General features: G+C 36.2%; 1 protein-coding gene across 2 annotated transcripts; it reads left to right on the top strand.

Moving 5' to 3' along the window:
• Positions 1-367: 367 nt before the first annotated feature.
• Positions 368-17,489, top strand: Pip5k1a_0 (phosphatidylinositol 4-phosphate 5-kinase type-1 alpha). 2 transcript variants are annotated; one of them, XM_029044611.2, is made up of 17 exons: positions 368-489; positions 549-767; positions 1,339-1,367; positions 1,431-1,583; positions 1,664-1,861; positions 1,989-2,131; positions 2,195-2,716; positions 4,255-4,347; positions 4,409-4,541; positions 9,388-9,475; positions 9,553-9,615; positions 9,689-9,769; positions 9,857-10,159; positions 11,249-11,417; positions 15,941-16,113; positions 16,173-16,265; positions 16,341-17,489. In XM_029044611.2, the coding sequence occupies exons 2-17, from the start codon at positions 674-676 to the stop codon at positions 16,343-16,345; spliced, it is 2,340 nt and encodes a 779-aa protein (XP_028900444.1). In that variant the 5' UTR covers positions 368-489; positions 549-673; the 3' UTR covers positions 16,346-17,489. The 2 variants fall into 2 exon arrangements, 1 of the variants encoding a protein (XP_028900444.1); XR_003752909.2 differs by lacking the exon at positions 16,341-17,489 and having other exon boundaries at positions 368-767; positions 15,979-16,113.
• Positions 17,490-17,880: the final 391 nt, after the last annotated feature.

Genomic DNA, 17,880 nt, shown 5'->3' with positions numbered 1-17,880 from the left:
TCTTAGTAATAACCCAATCTATATATAAATCTAATATTCAGCAGACATACTTCAGCATTTGGTCTTGCAACAACAAACTGTCAAAGACCAAAGGTTTGACATATTGCATCACTTGAAAAGTGAGTTTAAAACACACAAAAATTAAAAATATCAACAAAAATAGGAGATAGTATAACGAAATGTATGCTCTCACTCTTTAAAGTTAACCGAACCACCCCAAAATATTTTTTCCAATTATATATTGGGGATGTGGTAACTCTGTTTTACACTCCATTCCTGTTATTCAGTTGAGGAATTTAAGATGTCATACGGCATGAGCAACAATCGGGGTGTTTTTATACTTCCAGCCGTTTCTGTGGAAGCAAGTTCTTTCTGCCTAAAAGTATGTAAGTAGACAGTTTTCTTAGTTTCCAACGGATGGCAAATTTGTAGTAAATGCGTTAACTAAATTTTTGTAAACTCTAAGTGACTTTCTTTCTACTGAAAAAAGTAAAATACTCATATGGGCTAACATAGTTCAAGAGCTACAATAAAGTTAAAATACTTAGTAGGACTTGTGGGTAAAACTGAAGGGTTTGGCAAAGTGCACAAGGCCAAGATATGAAATGAACGTCTTCTCGTACCCGTTCAGTTTGTGCCTGGTGAAAGTAACGCAACCTACGACATCGGTCAAATGGCTTCTGGCGATGCTATCAACTCCATTGATCAGGATCTATCAAGCACGTCCAATACTAAAACGGCAGATAATTCAAATTTTATTAAAGATGGTAATTTACAAGTTCCAGCGTTTCGACTTTTACGTATGCACCCAAGGGACGCTTACGAAATACTTTTCAATGTACATATGTATGCATTTCTATGTTTGTGTGTGTGCCACATTACATACAGCTGTAATAATAGGAATTTGGTGATTTAAAAACAAAATTATTTAAAATTTGCAAACATTTATTTTAATTTTATTTATTTAGATAAAGAAATCAACATATTTTATAAGCTATGTGTCTGCTAAATCGTATACGAATATGTATGACTGGCAAATTTATTTTCTTGGAAAGACCCAAAAAATCAATGAGCGTTTTTGGTACCTTGAAACGCGTGAACACGATAAATAAGAACTTAAATAAATCAAAAAATGGTCAAGCCCAGTTCTATTTGTGCGAAATATCGCTTATCCATTGTTGCAAATGCAAATTCTATTATAAGTGACAAAGCGCCCAAGATCTTTGAAAATATGTATATACAAACATTAATACATAAATATGTACGTAGTGTTCGCAACAATAATAATTTTATAAAAATATGTGTTAATATTTGACCAAACTGTATTTATATTCGCAGATCCAAATCTTCAGTCTTCAAGTTCAGATGTAAGTACATTTTGTGTTCTAATCGATTGTAGTGAAGATAGTTTTGAAATATTCTTGGTCTAGATTAATCCGCACCGCCAATCTCGTTATGGAAACAAAGGGGACAAGGAGCGCAAGATTGGGCATCGGCGCGTTGGAGAAGGTGGGGAGATCACCTATAAAAAAATTCAAACCAGCCAGATAATGGGCTCCATCCAGTTGGGCATACAACACACGGTAAGTACTTGTTTAAATGGCGAGAATATCTGACGCAAAGTATTTGTGTAAACTTAATAAAATGAAATATTTTTATTCAGGTTGGCAGCCTGGCATCTAAACCGAAACGTGATCTTCTAATGATGGACTTTTTCGAAATTGAAAGTATTACTTTCCCCCCAGAAGGATCAAGTCTTACACCAGCCCACCACTACAGTGAATTCAGATATAAAATTTATGCGCCTATTGCATTTCGGTATTTTAGGGATTTGTTTGGAATACAACCGGATGATTTTATGGTGAGAATACAGCATTTTTTTTAACAAAATTTTTTCAAATATTTGCAATGCCTGTGATATGATAGAATATTACCCTAAAGCATTAGTCTATTAATAATAATATATCACATGTCCTCTTAAAATCTAGATGTCCATGTGCTCAGCACCGTTGAGAGAGTTATCCAATCCGGGTGCTTCTGGTTCGATATTTTATTTGACGGCTGACGATGAGTTCATAATTAAAACTGTGCAACACAAAGAAGGAGAGTTTTTGCAAAAACTTTTGCCTGGGTAAAACCACTATTATATAAGCAAAGAACTTAACACTATAACTTATCCATATTTACATAAAAGCTACTACATGAACTTGAATCAAAATCCGCGTACGTTGTTGCCAAAATTCTTTGGTCTATACTGCCTACAAACGAGTACTAGTAAAAACATTCGATTGGTTGTTATGAACAATCTCTTGCCCTCATCAGTTAAAATGCATTTGAAATATGATTTAAAGGGATCGACGTTCAAGAGAAAAGCTTCAAAAGCGGAACGTTCGAAAAAATCACCAACCTATAAGGATCTCGACTTTATGGAACAACATCCAAATGGTTTGTTTCTGGAAGCTGAAACATATAGCGCACTTATTAAGACAATTCAACGCGACTGCACGGTGTTGGAATCATTCAAGATTATGGATTACTCGCTTTTAGTTGGGGTACATAATTTGGATCTGGCGAGTAAAGAAAAGAAAAGCGAAAGTAAAAGAACAAAAGCACCGCTAGCCGAGGATTCCGATGTTGATGAGGTTGATGGCGATGGAGCTGCTGGGGGATCAGAAGGTCGCGATAGAAATTCATCAGTGGGCATGAATCGGAATAAGTAAGTTGATCCAAAACCCTTTACACATTCTATTAATCTATAATTTAGAAAAATATATGATATTGAGATTTTATTGAATAAGGCGCTAACGAATTTAAAATGCCTATTTCATAACAGAAATACAGGGGTTTGTCTTGCGAAAACAAGTTCTTTTTCTTCTTGTTTGTGTATAAAATACGACCACTAAGTAAAAAATCAGAAAAATCTTTTCCTAACCTCAATGTTTGATATTTCTTCCTACCCAAATATCATCATAATTCTCTATTTTATACTAATACTAGCTGCCCGTTTCGGCTTCGCACGGGTTTAAACAAACATTTCAAAAGTTATGAGTTTCTACACACACATACACACTCTCCCGTATATATGTATGTTTTTTCTCGTTTCTTGCGTGGGGAATTGGAACATCATGTCTTTGATGTCCGTTGTCTTTCTCTCTCATTTTGTAGGCGTTGGGAACGCTCTGAGTTCGACTCCCTAGTGCGAGCTTGTATATTTCTAATATTTTTTCTTCAAGCCGTACTCGAATCTCTAGCGCGTACTTAGACGGTTCTGAAATTTTGTTCAGCAATCAGCTGCGATCGGTCGATAATCGATTCTCGCGCATGTGCTTGTAAATTATTTATTTAATAGCTATAAAAATGTAACATAAATAAGAAATAGTCGCTCCGCTGTTCGGATAGTTCAAAGTTACAATATATTATTTACTGAAAACATTAAAATAAGATGAATTAAGTTCTGAAAAGAACTGAATATTAGTTCCGATCATTTTTAGTGACAGATCATTTTCAATATCCATAAAATATTCAGAGTGGCAACAGTCCGATAATCCCGTCGGGTAATCCAAGCGTCCGATGTTTTCATGTTTTTTGGGTTAATTGTAATTTAGCGCAGTAAGATTCAAATCAAAAACTCTAACCATATGTAGGTAGGCGGGTGTGAGAGGCGATCACGTGACAATTTTCAAATAACTTACATTTTTAAACTCGTGATATATTTCGAATGGATTAATACCGAAGTATAAATAAAGGAGCTTTTATAGCGGTGGTATTTAATTTATTTATTTAATATTGAGGACATACTTTGGTTCTAACATCAATAGTTTTCGCAGCGCAAGCGACGAAAGACGTTTTAGGGCACTTTTTTTACTCCTTAGATATCGTTAGTTTAGTTTTAATAAGGATCCCTAATATTTTCTAGCAATAAATGTAGCCTATGTTACTCAGGGTGAATGTAGATTTCCAATGGTGAACGAATTTTTGAAATCGGCACAGTTGTTTTTGAGTTTATTCGTTACAAACATACATACAAATCTTTATATTTCATAGGATTAGAAAAAGCTCGATGATAAGTATTCTATAGTATAAAGTATTCTAAGGTTTACAATAGCTTTGATTAGAAATTTTCCGATTATTGGTTTTGAAAAAAACAGTTGGGGTTTATTAAAAAATAATATTAAAAATATTTATTTAAGGATTTAATAAAAACGTTGGCGTAAAGAAATTATGGTATATATAATATATATATATATATTTTAGATCAACAAATCGACAACGTTTAGTGGCGCATTCTACAGCCATGGAAAGCATTCAAGCCGAGAGCGAGCCCATTGACGACGAGGAGGATGTTCCGTTAGTATGATGTATTGTTTTCAATTGCGCTGACTAAATTCCTGCTTTTCTCATTTATTAGACCCGGTGGCATTCCTGCCAGAAGTGAAAAGGGTGAACGCCTCCTACTCTTCATCGGTATAATTGATATATTGCAGTCTTACAGATTAAAAAAGAAGCTTGAGCATACCTTCAAGAGCATCATACATGATGGGGTAAGAGTTTTAAAGCACAAATTTCATTTGGCATAGCGTTTTTACGATACAAATAAGTTTATATAGCGATTGTAAAATCTCATTAAGCCTTTTGATAATGATTATTTGGAATTCAGGAAATAAAATTAATTCTCCTTGAACAGGATGGACATAAAACAACTCGGTATACAGTGACTCCATCGTATAATCGGGCACCATTTTATGAGACTAATTGTGCCGTATAATTTCTTAGAAATCAACTATATCATTTTTTTGCATTTAAACATAGTTCAAGGTTTTATCTAGCTGATAAATAAACAATATTTTAAATTTTATTTTATGAGTATAAATTTTTTGTGAAATACTAAAATAAGTAAATTTTGTTGAGCTCTATCGGACAACACAAAAGAACAATAGAAAAGTTCCTTTTATTGAATTAATTTATCCCGGGATTGAACTTTGTATGTAAATATCAGTTGTTGCAAGCATTGCACTAATAAATATAAAAAAAATATATTAAAATTGGTATAAACGGATGCAAACTACGGTTAACTCGAGACAACGAGTAGTGATTTTGTATTTGGAAGACAAAATTGTCCAAGAAATCGTTGAATTAGAACAAAATAAGTAAATTGACTGTCCACGACATTATTTAGAGATTAGACTAGAAAACAAGAGTCGAAAAGGGCAAGGCGCTACTTTAAATGAGCGATCGGTGTTATGAGAAGTGAGTCTAGATTCCTTTAAAAGTGCAAAAGAACTAATTATATCCTTATCTAGTCGCACTGAAATGGATGTATGCTTAAATACCATTCACATACTTTGCATAAATATATGTAAAATCGAAGAGTAGCCAGGAAAAAGTCATTTATAAGCCCTAAAAATAAAAACTGTGGAGTATGATTTGCTTAGTGAAAACACCAGATTTTTAGAATCAAGTAATTCAAGGGTATAAGTAAATAAAACACTTTTTTATTGTATTTTACATTCCTTTTAGGCTTTGTTCTCTCATAAAATCCTATTTAATTTGCACATATCGGATAAACAAATATTTGTGTGGCATAAACCAAAGACTGAATTTACTCCGAAAAATATTAAGGCGATTCAACCATGGTTTGGGGCTGTATGTCAAGAGCAGGAGTAGGCAATTTGCATTTTATCAATGATAAAAACGATAACATTATCTACCTTAATATTTTAAAGCAAAATATTAAGCATACTACGGTGGAATTGGGGATTGCCAGGAATTTGGCTTTCCACCAGGACAATGATTAGAAGTATATTTCAGTCATAGCAAAGTTTTGGTTGATTCACAACTGCTCAAAACTACGTGAACCAGCTACACAGAGCCCCGACCTCAATTTAATTGTATATCTCTGGAAAGAGTTGGTCAGGATAGTCTACAAAACCAAACATAAAATATAAAACAGCTGAAAAAGGTTTTACTGTCCAATTTTCGTTGATCTAAAAAAATTTACTTTTTTAGAATTTCACAACAAATTTATAATAATAAATTGAAATTTAAAATTTTGTTTATTTATTAGTTAGATAAAACCTTGAACTATGTTTAAATGCAAAAAAAAAAAAAAATAATTTAATATGTATGTGATTGGCGTTGCAACCGTTTAGCCGGTTATAGCCGAATCGACGATAGTGCGCCACCTGTCTCTCTCCTTCGCAGTTCGGCGCCAGTTGGAGATCCCAAGTGTAACCAGGTCGCTCTCCACCTGGTCCCTCCAACGGAGTGGAGGCCTTCCCCTTCCTCGGCTTCCTCCGGCGGGTACTGCATCGAACACTTTCAGGGCTGGAGTGTTTTCGTCCATTCGGACAACATGACCTAGCCAGCGTAGCCGCTGTCTTTTTATTCGCTGAACTATGTCAATGTCGTCGTATAACTCGTACAGCTCATCGTTCCATCGTCTGCGGTATTCGCCGTTGCCAATGTTCTGAGGACCATAAATCTTGCGCAAAATTTTCCTCTCGAAAACTCCTAGTATCGTCTCATCTGATGTTGACATCGTCCAAGCTTCTGCACCGTAAAGCAGGACGGGAATAATAAGCGACTTGTAGAGCTTGATTTTGGTTCGTCGAGAGAGGACTTTACTGTTCAATTGCCTACTCAGTCCAAAGTAGCACCTGTTGGCAAGAGTTATTCTGCGCTGGATTTCGAGGCTGACATTGTTCGTGTTGTTGATGCTGGTTCCCAGGTATACGAAATTATCTACGACCTCGAAGTTATGACTGTCAACAAAGACGTGGGAGCCAAGACGCGAATGCGCCGACTGTTTGTTTGATGACAGGAGATATTTCGTCTTGTCCTCATTCACCTCCAGACCCATTCGCTTCGCCTCCTTATCCATGCGGAAAAAGGCAGAACAAACGGCGCGGTTGTTGCTTCCGATGATATCAATATCATCGGCGTACGCCAGGAGCTGTACACTCTTGTAGAAGATTGTACCTTCTCGGTTTAGCTCTGCAGCTCTTATAATTTTTTCCAGCATCAGGTTAAAGAAGTCGCACGATAGTGAGTCACCTTGTCTGAAACCTCGTTTGGTATCGAACGGCTCGGAGAGGTCCTTCCCAATCATGACGGAGCTTTTGGTGTTGCTCAACGTCAATTTACACAGCGTATTAGTTTTGCGGGGATACCAAATTCAGACATCGCGGCGTAAAGGCAACTCCTTTTCGTGCTGTCAAAAGCAGCTTTAAAATCGACAAAAAGGTGGTGTGTGTCGATCCTCTTTTCACGGGTCTTCTCCAAGATAAGGTCCAATCAGTTTGTTGACGGTGAGCTTTAGTCTTTCACACAGCACGCTTGACAGAACTTTATACGTGATGTTGAGGAGGTTTATCCCACGTTAATTGACGCAAATTGTGGGGTCTCCCTTTTTGTGTATTGGGCAGAGTACACTGAGATTCCAATCGTCAGGCATGCTTTCTTCCGACCATATTCAAGCGGGTAACTGCTATTCGAATTTCTTCATGGTCGGGTAATGGAACATCTGTTCCATCGTCATCGATTGGGGGATCGGGTTCGCCATCTCCTGGTGTTGTACTCTCACTGCCATTCAGCAGGTCGGAGTAGTGTTCCCTCCATAATCCCAGTATGCCCTGCCTTGTCTCGCTTCCCTCTTCAGCTCTCGGTATCTATCCCATCCCGCACGTGTTGTGGTCGTTTGCAACGTTGCGAGGTGGGCAGTCTGTTTTCTCTCCGCTGCGAGACGGCACTCCTCATCGTACCAGCTTGTTTTTTGTCGTTGCCGAAAACCAATTGTTTCGGCTGCAGCGGTACGCAGTGAGTTTGAGATGCCGTTCCACAGTTCCCTTATACCGAGATGCTGATGAGTGCTCTCAGAGAGCAGGAGTGCAAGTCGAGTAGAGTATTTCGTGGCTGTCTGTTGCGATTGCAGCTTTTCGACATCGAACCTTTCTTGTGTTTGTTGACGGGCATTCTTTGCTGCACAGAGGCGGGTGCGTATCTTCGCTGCGACCAGATAATGGTCCGAGTCTATATTTGGTCCTCGGAGCGTACGCACGTCTAAAACACAGGAGACATGTCTTCCGTCTATCACAACGTGATCGATTTGGTTCCGCGTGTTTCGATCAGGAGACAGCCAAGTAACTTGATGTATTTTCTTATGCTGGAATCTGGTACTACAGACGACCATATTTCGGGTCCCAGCGAAGTCGATCAGCCTCAGGCCGTTTGGCGATGTTTCGTCATGGAGGCTGAATTTTCCGACTGTTGTGCCAAAGACACCTTCTTTACCCACCCTGGCGTTAAAATCGCCAAGCACGACTTTTACATCGTGGCGGGGGCAGCGCTCATAGGTGCGTTCTAGGCGCTCATAGAAAGCATCTTTGGTCACATCGTCCTTCTCTTCCGTTGGGGCGTGGGCGCAAATCAGCGATATGTTGAAGAACCTCGCTTTGATGCGGATTGTGGCAAGACGTTCATCCACCGGGGTGAATGCCAAGACTCTGCGACGGAGTCTCTCTCCCACCACAAATCCAACACCAAATTCGAGGACATCAACCAGCTGGGCAGAGGCACCTTCCCAATAAGGGTCCGGACATTCCAGGTGCATGCCCTTATATCATAATCCTTAAAACGTTTGCAGGGGTCGTCATCAAAAGGGGGGTGTCTCATCCGAGGCTTTCGTAGATTTTTCATTGGTACTTCGTTTTTATGTGGTGGGTCCCAAGCCCTACGCACAACCGCATAAGCGGGCTTCGCCTTCTCACTTTAGTTCGCCTTCAAACGGATGTCTGTTGGCTACCCAGAGGATACTTGGTCTAAAACCGGAAGTCGTGAGCTGCTCGAACCATGTGGAGAAGAATCGTTTCTGGCCACTCCCAAGTGAATGACAATCAAAAACTTTCCTCACTTGCGTGAACTTCTACACATGATCCCATCCTCCTAAGGTTTTACTGTCCAATTTTCGTTGATCTAAAAAAATTTACTTTTTTAGAATTTCACAACAAATTTATAATAATAAATTGAAATTTAAAATTTTGTTTATTTATCAGTTAGATAAGACCTTGAACTATGTTTAAATGCAAAAAAAAAAAATAATAATAATTTAATATAGTTGATTTCTAAAAAATATATGGCACAATTATTTTTATAAAAGGGTATCCGATTATACGATGGAGTCACTGGATATGGACCCGAACTGAAGTATATTATTCACTTCTCTCATGCTTTTTATTTTTCTTTATTTTGAAAATTTGAGTTGAATTATTAGATTATGCAATTCAAGAAGAATTCCATACTAAAGCTGTACTTCAAAGACCAAGATTAGAATCCTTTAAATATTGTTTCCCATATATGTACATAATTTAAAATCCTCTTTTATATTTTCAGGACACTGTATCAGTGTGCCGGCCATCATTTTATGCTCTAAGATTCCAAAATTTCATGGCCAAAACCGTATTTCGAAAAATACCGTCGTGTAAGTTGCTTTTGAAAAAATTCGTTGAATTATGTGCATATATAAATAAAATTGCTAATATTTTCTTGCAATCAAAGTGGATTTACCGGAAATTAAAGGAAATCATAGAAAATTTCGTACATTGGTAACCAGTTATATCGGTAAGTACTTTGAGTCCGTTAACTTAAAAATATAAACAATTCACATAAGTAATGTCTTTAATTGAATCCCCAGCACTCAAGCACTCTCCTTCAAAGAGGAAAAGTTTATCGAAAGCAATACAGCGTTCTATTGAAAGTGAGAATGAAAATCGCTGTAAGTAAATCCAGAGTGAAAATATTTATGTGCTTTGTTATGTATGTACAATTGTTAAAACTTATATCTTTGAACATTTCCACATAGCGGAAGGCGCCGTTGAGCATCGGCCAGCGTATCCATCACACACTTCCGGCACCAAGTCGCACACACAATCCAGTAAGCCGTCAGTTGGACTGAAGTCTTCTGGTACTGATGTACCCACATCGACTACATCGCCCGCTTCCACAACCACCGCAGCGCCAATGGTTGGTCCGCGATTATCTATTCATCATGCGGGCGGCGGTGCGTCAAAGTCAAAGGTCCCTCCACCTGTGCCACCCAGAGGTTCACCTCGCCGGAAGAAGAGTGATGGTCATAACGAAGTCGGCCGCGCTATTTCCCATACAGGTATATATTCCCACGGCAGCAACAACAAAAAGAATAACAAAGAAACAAACATACTAAATCATTCCGGCAAGAGCTCCCCACCAACAATAGAGTCGATATTTAAAACTGTAAAAATAAAGGAACAAAAAGAACCTAAAACAAACAACACCTTACAAGTTATAGAGAAACCACTGCCACGATTCGGTGAACGTCGTTCGCCGAGTAATGTCCAAGATTGGTTGGAGTTGCACGATTTGTTCGATATTGATTTGCCGCCACCTATACCACCTCCTCCCAAATTGAAAGCATTGGCGACGAATCGCAAGCCATCGCGACCACTAAGTCCCGAATCTGTGAATTCACTAACGAAAAACCGTAAAGTGTGTCACTCAATCGCACCTAGCGAGTCCATAAAATCGACATACTCCACTGCTCGTTCGGAGGTACGTTCGCAAAGGTCATATCGGTATAATTTACTGCATCGCGTCGACATGCTTCAACGACAAAACAGTATTATGTCGCGATCGGGACGCCCGTCAATTGGTTCGATTGTTTACAACTTTCCACCGATTGAACCAGATCCGCCAGAAATTCCATTCCCTCGTACCTCGGAAAGTCCGAAAAGTTATCGCAAATCTCAACAAAAAAGCAACAGGCACCGGCAAATGTTTCAATACGCCGATATGGCTCTCCGTGACGAACGGTTCGAGATTGAACAGGACGAAAATCTACTGCAGTCTATGAATGCATTTGTAGAAGTTAAGAATGAAATAGAATCAAAGTTTAAGTCACGTAAATCACGCCCACCACCCGCTATTCCAACCAAAATACAAACTACAGAAGAAAAACAAGAAGTGCTTGTCAAACAAAAGATGGACAGAAAATGTGGTCATTAAAAAGTACGATGCAAAGAAGATCAGTGGAGATTCTCGATTATAAACACACCTACGAAGCTGCGATAAAAATATTCAAACCAAATTTTTACACAATTTGCTTGTTCATGACACTTTTCCATTTCCAGTCTCATTGCTTTGTACCTCTTTGCCGAATCCTATATCCTAATCCAGTTTAATGTCCACTGATTAATGCATTGTTTTCATGTATCGCTAGGCTCAACACCTTCTTGCAGTTCAACGCCTCCACCCGCGTTTGATGATATCTCTGAAGACAGTTCGAATAGAAATAGTTCATCATTTGGTAGGAAATCGCAATATTCTCACGAGCGTAAAATGAATGTCGGTCCAGCATATCGGGGCTCTCAAAAGGACGATATCGTCAGGTAATCTTAACAAAAATTACATTTGTCTGACACTGGTTGCCCTTAGCATGCATAATTTTACTGTTTCCACTAGTATAATTAAGTTCACATAATTACTGATTCACGCCATACTACAACTATACTTATATATTATTTTAAACATAACTACATATAGTACATACATAGTATATACTACTAATTGATCACGTTTATGCATGTTGGTTAGTTTATATGTCAGATACGAGCTGCTTTTCTATTTCCACTTACACCAACAATATGCAAAATAAACACTTGATCAATTAGTTGACGTATACGATATTTCACATTTCGTTCGTGAATTTTTTTGCTATCAACTAAAGTTAATCATCCTTAATTAAAATTTAAGTATGTATTTGGTAAATAAAGGTTGGTATATAAAAAATCTATTGCTAGTTATTAATAATTCGTAATTATCCCCTGGTTTCGAGATCTTCTCATAGATATACCCAATATCCCGGTACTCGGTAAAATTATCTTGAAGAAACTTACACAAATACTTTATATTTTATTTCACAAAATATTAAATCCTACAGTGATGAGAAAAGTGAGTTGGAGTATAATTATGTAATCCGATGAAAAAAAATTAATAACAAGTAAGGAAAGGCTAAGTTCGGGTGCAACCGAACATTTTATACTCTCGCAATTTATTGATGTAATTTTATAAAGATAACACATTTCGACCTTTATTTTCGGCATAAAGTTCAATTGAATAACGAAAATAATCATAAATAGTCTATGGGGACTGAGGTAATTCCTGAACCGATTTCATTCGTTTTCACCACCAAGATACTATATATCGAATACTATACGCTCACTTAAATTTATATTACTCATAATTAGGTACATGGGATCTAGGAAGTTATGACCCGATTTTAATCATTTTTGTTTCAGAGAGAAACTGTCCTAAGAAAAAAATTCCCTCTGAATTACATTAAAATATCTGAGAGATTTACCTATATTTTCGGTAAAAAATTACCCTTAGGCACTGAGTTGAGAAGATAGTTTGCAAGATATATACAAAAAACCTATTTGGGGCGGGGTTACGCCCACTTTTCTTCGGTGCCGTCCTTAATGCGATCCTCTGTACCAAATTTTATTTTCATAACTTTATTTATGGCTTAGTTATGACATTGTATTGGTTTTCGCCATTTTGTGGGCGTGGCAATGATCCGATTTTGCCTTCAATACCAACCTACTTAATGTTGGAGCTTTATGAAAGGTTGAATGAAGCTACGTCTTTAATGGACTTTACTCGTGTTTCGAGTTCAATATTGAATCTGTCAAGACATTCTAACATGTCCTTTTGAAGTTCCGCTCTAAGTGTAAGTCCAGTATCGGTGGCTAACTCACCGGGCATGTGTTTCTTGAGGCGAATTCGTCGTTCCATCGAAATGTTGTATTCTTCCGATTTTTCGTTTCTCTCCAATGAATAGACGAAGTGCTTCTAGTTTTATGTTTATTTCATCAACACAGAAACCTTTACTTTGCAATGCAATCTGAGCATTGTTCACTTCCCTTAGCACATCATTCCAAAAGAAAAGAAAACAAAGAAATGAGAAATTGCACACAGCAGAAATAAGATTTTGTGCAGCACCTCTAGTTTATAAATTTACGTCTTGGTCACATAGTTCCTCAATTGCAGATCTCATAAAAATTTTCAGCCAATACTTTTACTGCACCATAATGAGCACTCCAGCTCGTTGTCGAAAGTCTTTTAGGAACACTTCCCTGCGAACGTGCGACAGTGATTACAAGTCTTTGACTTGAGAACAAAAATCACAATTTTCGGCCATTCGTTGTCCGTAGTAACGAAGATTTTACAACAAACAATGAGGCACATATATACGCACATATACATGTAAACAAATTTACAAACATTATGCGTATGGTTCTTTCGATCTTGTTTACAATTACAAATTATGCGCGAACGTTTATTCTTTTGGTATATTATAGACAATTTTAATAATCAAAGAAAATAAATATACATATGTATATACAGAGGTAGTCAAAATTATTTACACTTCGGACGTTTTTTTACAAGTTTCACACAAAAAGCTTCCGCTTGTTGTTGTTATTGTCGTAGGTTAACAAAATGCTATGTTTTTGTAAGCCCCGATCTATTCCCGAGCGAATGAAGTCGGTTTGGCAAGAATAGCTAGAAATATGGCGGAGAAATAAGCAAATGAACTGAAGACTCGCAGTAGTCAAAAGTATTTACACACGGCGATTTAGCCTTTATCCTTGGATTTGGTTAAATCAAGAGTAGTAATTTGGTTCTATTGCATTCATAACAACCTAACTCAGCCTTAAAATATAAAAATTGCTAAATAAAATGTCGAAAACAAAGGAATTATCGATTATAACTAGATTGGAGACTGTTACTAAGTTTAAGACTGGTGTTTCGGCTTCGGAGTTAGTAAAAATTTAAAATGTTATTAAAAAGAAGGAGACGAACAATTGTAAGGATACTCTAAAGAGAACTGAGCAGAAACCTGTGATAACTCCAAGATAATGTAGAATATTAGTAGTCGGAACTGTCATACAAAATCCCACAATTAGTCCTCTAATATTGCAGCACCATCGAATCAGCATATTGCATGAACAGTCAATGATGCTACACTGCTCAAGACCTTGAAAACAGCTAACATAAATGCCTACGCTGTGCATAAAGTGGTCAATATTTCCGAAACCAAAAAAGCGATATTCCTCTCATTTGCCTTAAAATGCATCCTAAAGCCTGTCATGGGCAGATAATTTTAGTTCCAGAGCTTCTTTAGTAAACGCTTTATGCATTTACCACGTGAGAAGAAGAATATTGCAGTTTAGACGCTAAATAGAGTCGGGAGTGACATTATGATTTTTTGGGGAAATTTTCTAAATCATCCGGATATATCAGAATTCACATGACCAAGCCATTGTAGTGGTCCGTCGGTCCTTCATTTCATGAAGGATCTTTACCTACAAAAGTTTTAAATGAAGCAAATGAAGTTGACCTCCGCACATCCCTGACCAAAACTTTAGTCAAAATGTTTGGTCTTTCGTTAAATATCAGAGGACAATTGATATAATAACCGAAAACGCGGAAATTACCGGCATTTGGTCTAAATTAACTGTTAACTTAGCGCCCAATTGTGTTGAATCAATTCGGACCATAAAGCACTCTGTTATTGATGCCAATGATAATGTAACCAATTATGAATCTATCGTCTTAGAATAGGAATTTATACTGAACATTAAAATTTGATAATTATCATTAAAAAACAACAGGATAATCCATTTCAAGTTGTGTATAAATACTTTTTGTGTAAATACTTATTTCTAGCTATTCTTGCCAAACCGACTTCATTCGCTCGGGAATAGATCATGGCTTACAACAACATAACATTTTGTTAACCTACGACAACAACAACAACAAGCGAAAGCTTTTTGTGTGAAACTTGTAAAAAAACGTCCGATGTGTAAATAATTTACTACCTCTGTATATAGTATATAATTACATTGTATTTTAGCATATGTATATAAAATAATTAATTTATTAGATACTTCAAAGCATTTTATGGAATAATTTATGATTTTTTACATATGTACGTATGTATTTTGATATCAAATATAAACGAAATTATATACAGAGTCGTTTGCGCATTGTATACTTATAAGCGAAACTTTGTAGGGGGCGGGATCACGCCAACTTTCCTAAAAAAAATTACATAAAAATATGCCTTTTCCTAGTGCGATCCTTCGTACCAAACACTTTCATAGCTTAATTTATAGCTTAGTTATAACTCTTTATGTGTTTTCGGATTTCAACTCGTCATCCTGATCATTTTGATATACATATATAACATTATATCTTACTCGTTTATGTGAACAAAACTGTAATACTCTCTTATAAACTTTTGTTGCGAGGGTGTAGTGGTGGGGTCAAAAATGGTTGAGACGTGGACCACTGTGAAGGATTCGTGGCACTACATAGCTCCAGATCTATGCCAAGATCCTGTCGAAAGCATAACCAGAAAGCTCCAAGCTGGTTTAGATGTCAAAGGTGATCACACCAAATAATAAAACTATTTTGGTTCAAAGACCAACTAATTGATCAACCGTGATTTTTCTATATTATTAGTAATGTGGCAGTAAATATGGTGTGAAAACAAATATTGTTTGTTGTTTTTATTAATAACAACCTAAATAAACATATTCATTGAATAAATTAAAAAATTCAAGGAAAGAATTCTAAATATAAGTACATATTCACATTTTATATAAAATCGTAATCACTTAGTCGAGTCACTGTTTATTTTCAAACAGATGATCCTTCCTACTCCGATCCTCTGTATCAAATTAAATCAAAATATATTTCATTACTAAATATTTAAATTCATATTTAACTAATGGTTCGTATAGTAATGTGCATTATATTCCTTCGCACTTCATTTGTTCGGTTAGTTTTATAGCGCTCATACGAAATCGCACCTTTACAACATCATTTATTTTATGTACAATTTTAGCATTTCTGAAATACACTTAGACACATATTTGGCTGTAGATACATCATCCAGTAGTCAATATGGATCTCGTGGGGGATTGGCGTGGACACCGCCAGCTTCTGGAGAGGGGTCGACACCCACTTGGACAGAGGGAACGCCAAGTTTTACAGATTCCAGCTCCAGCGGTGATATTGGTAAGCGAAATACACAGGATAAATAGTTCGAATGAGTTAAATTTTCCTTTTCCTCTCAGAGAACTTCTCACCAATTAACACATCCAAAATTGACCGACATAAAGCAACTGTGGAAGACACACTCAACTCCCTTTCATCCGAAATGGTTCGATGTGAGTTACTCTATATGCACAATTGAATTATATTTTATAAATAATGGACTATACATTTTCATCCATTGCCTGCAGATTAACTAAATAAGTAGGAGGTGGAATGATGGAGATAGCGGGAAGAATGGACAGATCTGTGCAATACTCTTGGGTGGCATTGTGCACCAGCTGAGAGGACGATTAATCAATTCTATACAAGAACATACGCATTGCATATTTGACTCCTTATTAATGTTATTATTAAGGTTTGTTAACCTCACACTTCAAGGATGCCAGTGATTACAAAATAAGTTCATTGCAGTACTATATGCATAGATGCTTACAAACATAAATACATACATACATATACATAAATATATGCTAAAATCCTAAAGAAAACAGAAAAGTTTGTGAACTGACGCGGATAAGGTTAGAGTGTTTAAAACGCATATACACACAAATATTACCATTTGCATAACTCCTCTAATCTTCCACACTTTTCTTTTTCTTTTTGTCAGTTTTTCTATTCTGTCCCTTCCTCCTAAATATGAAGTAAAGAAAATCTTTCAAATGTATAGATAAATGCTAATGCAATAACAATAAACTGATTTTGTGTTAGATTTTGTGCACTCACAGACATAATATTCTGATATAGAATGATTTCAACAAATATGTACATATATACATATATAAATACATCAGCTTACCCACATGTAGTTAATAAATATACTATATGTACATGTATATACATATATATCATACAATAAAGACATAATATCTAAAACAACAATATTCTATATATACATATATATAAATATATAACTTCAATTAAAAGCTTATTTAATATTTAATAGCATACACATGTATGTATGTCCTGTGTATCCCTTATATATGCAAATATTCAACTGTTTTGGACTCTCTAAAGGTGACGAAAATGTATACATACATACATATGAATAAAGCATGCATTAAAGAGCAATACATACATACTAACTTATTACATATATTTATATAAAAATTGAAGAGCAAATTTAAACATTATGATACAATAACTTAAAGTTCATTACGCAAGCATTGTACAAGTATTGTATTTATTTTAATTAACTAATCAATGTGTATACAAACAAATTGTCGAATTCATCATTGTGTTTAAATATCCTACTTAATAAATTAGCTATTGTTACAAATATATAAGTATTTGCAAAAATGTATGTACATATATAAGCCTAAATTATAAATATTTTAAGAGTTTGAAATGTTTAATTATCTTATTAAAGTAAATTGAATCCAAAACATAAGTTTCATCTATTAAAATTTCTCTATCTATCACACTGGTTCGTGGTCATACCCATATTGGTTAACGGAAGCTGCATGTATTAATGTCAGTTCTGTCGATTAATTTTAGGAATAACTATCGTTTAATAAGATTTGTAACGGACACTCTCGATCATGTCGGAAGTTAAGCTTGTTCTGAAATTCATTGCAATTAATATGCATGAGTTGCATTGTCTCTGTGGGTATTCAAGAACCTGACAGGGTGCATGTACCATCAACGTACAACTCTCCGTCATTTTGAAGTTATAAATAGAGCAGCTGTAATCATCTCGGCTGGATACTTCTATATGACCTTGTTTTCCAA

The sequence above is a fragment of the Zeugodacus cucurbitae genome, chromosome 6 (assembly GCF_028554725.1).
Source record: "Zeugodacus cucurbitae isolate PBARC_wt_2022May chromosome 6, idZeuCucr1.2, whole genome shotgun sequence".
Lineage (NCBI taxonomy): Eukaryota > Metazoa > Arthropoda > Insecta > Diptera > Tephritidae > Zeugodacus > Zeugodacus cucurbitae.
The sequence above is the reverse complement of the archived record's forward strand: the minus strand, read 5'-3'. Positions and strand labels throughout refer to the sequence as shown.

Coding starts and splice junctions, on each gene's coding strand:
- Pip5k1a_0 (XM_029044611.2), top strand. CDS start 674: ATGGCTTCTGGCGATGCTATCAACTCCATTGATCAGGATCTATCAAGC. Junction 4,542..9,387: donor AGAGCATCATACATGATGGG/GTAAGAGTTTTA, acceptor TTATATTTTCAG/GACACTGTATCAGTGTGCCG. Junction 16,114..16,172: donor CAGCTCCAGCGGTGATATTG/GTAAGCGAAATA, acceptor TTTTCCTCTCAG/AGAACTTCTCACCAATTAAC.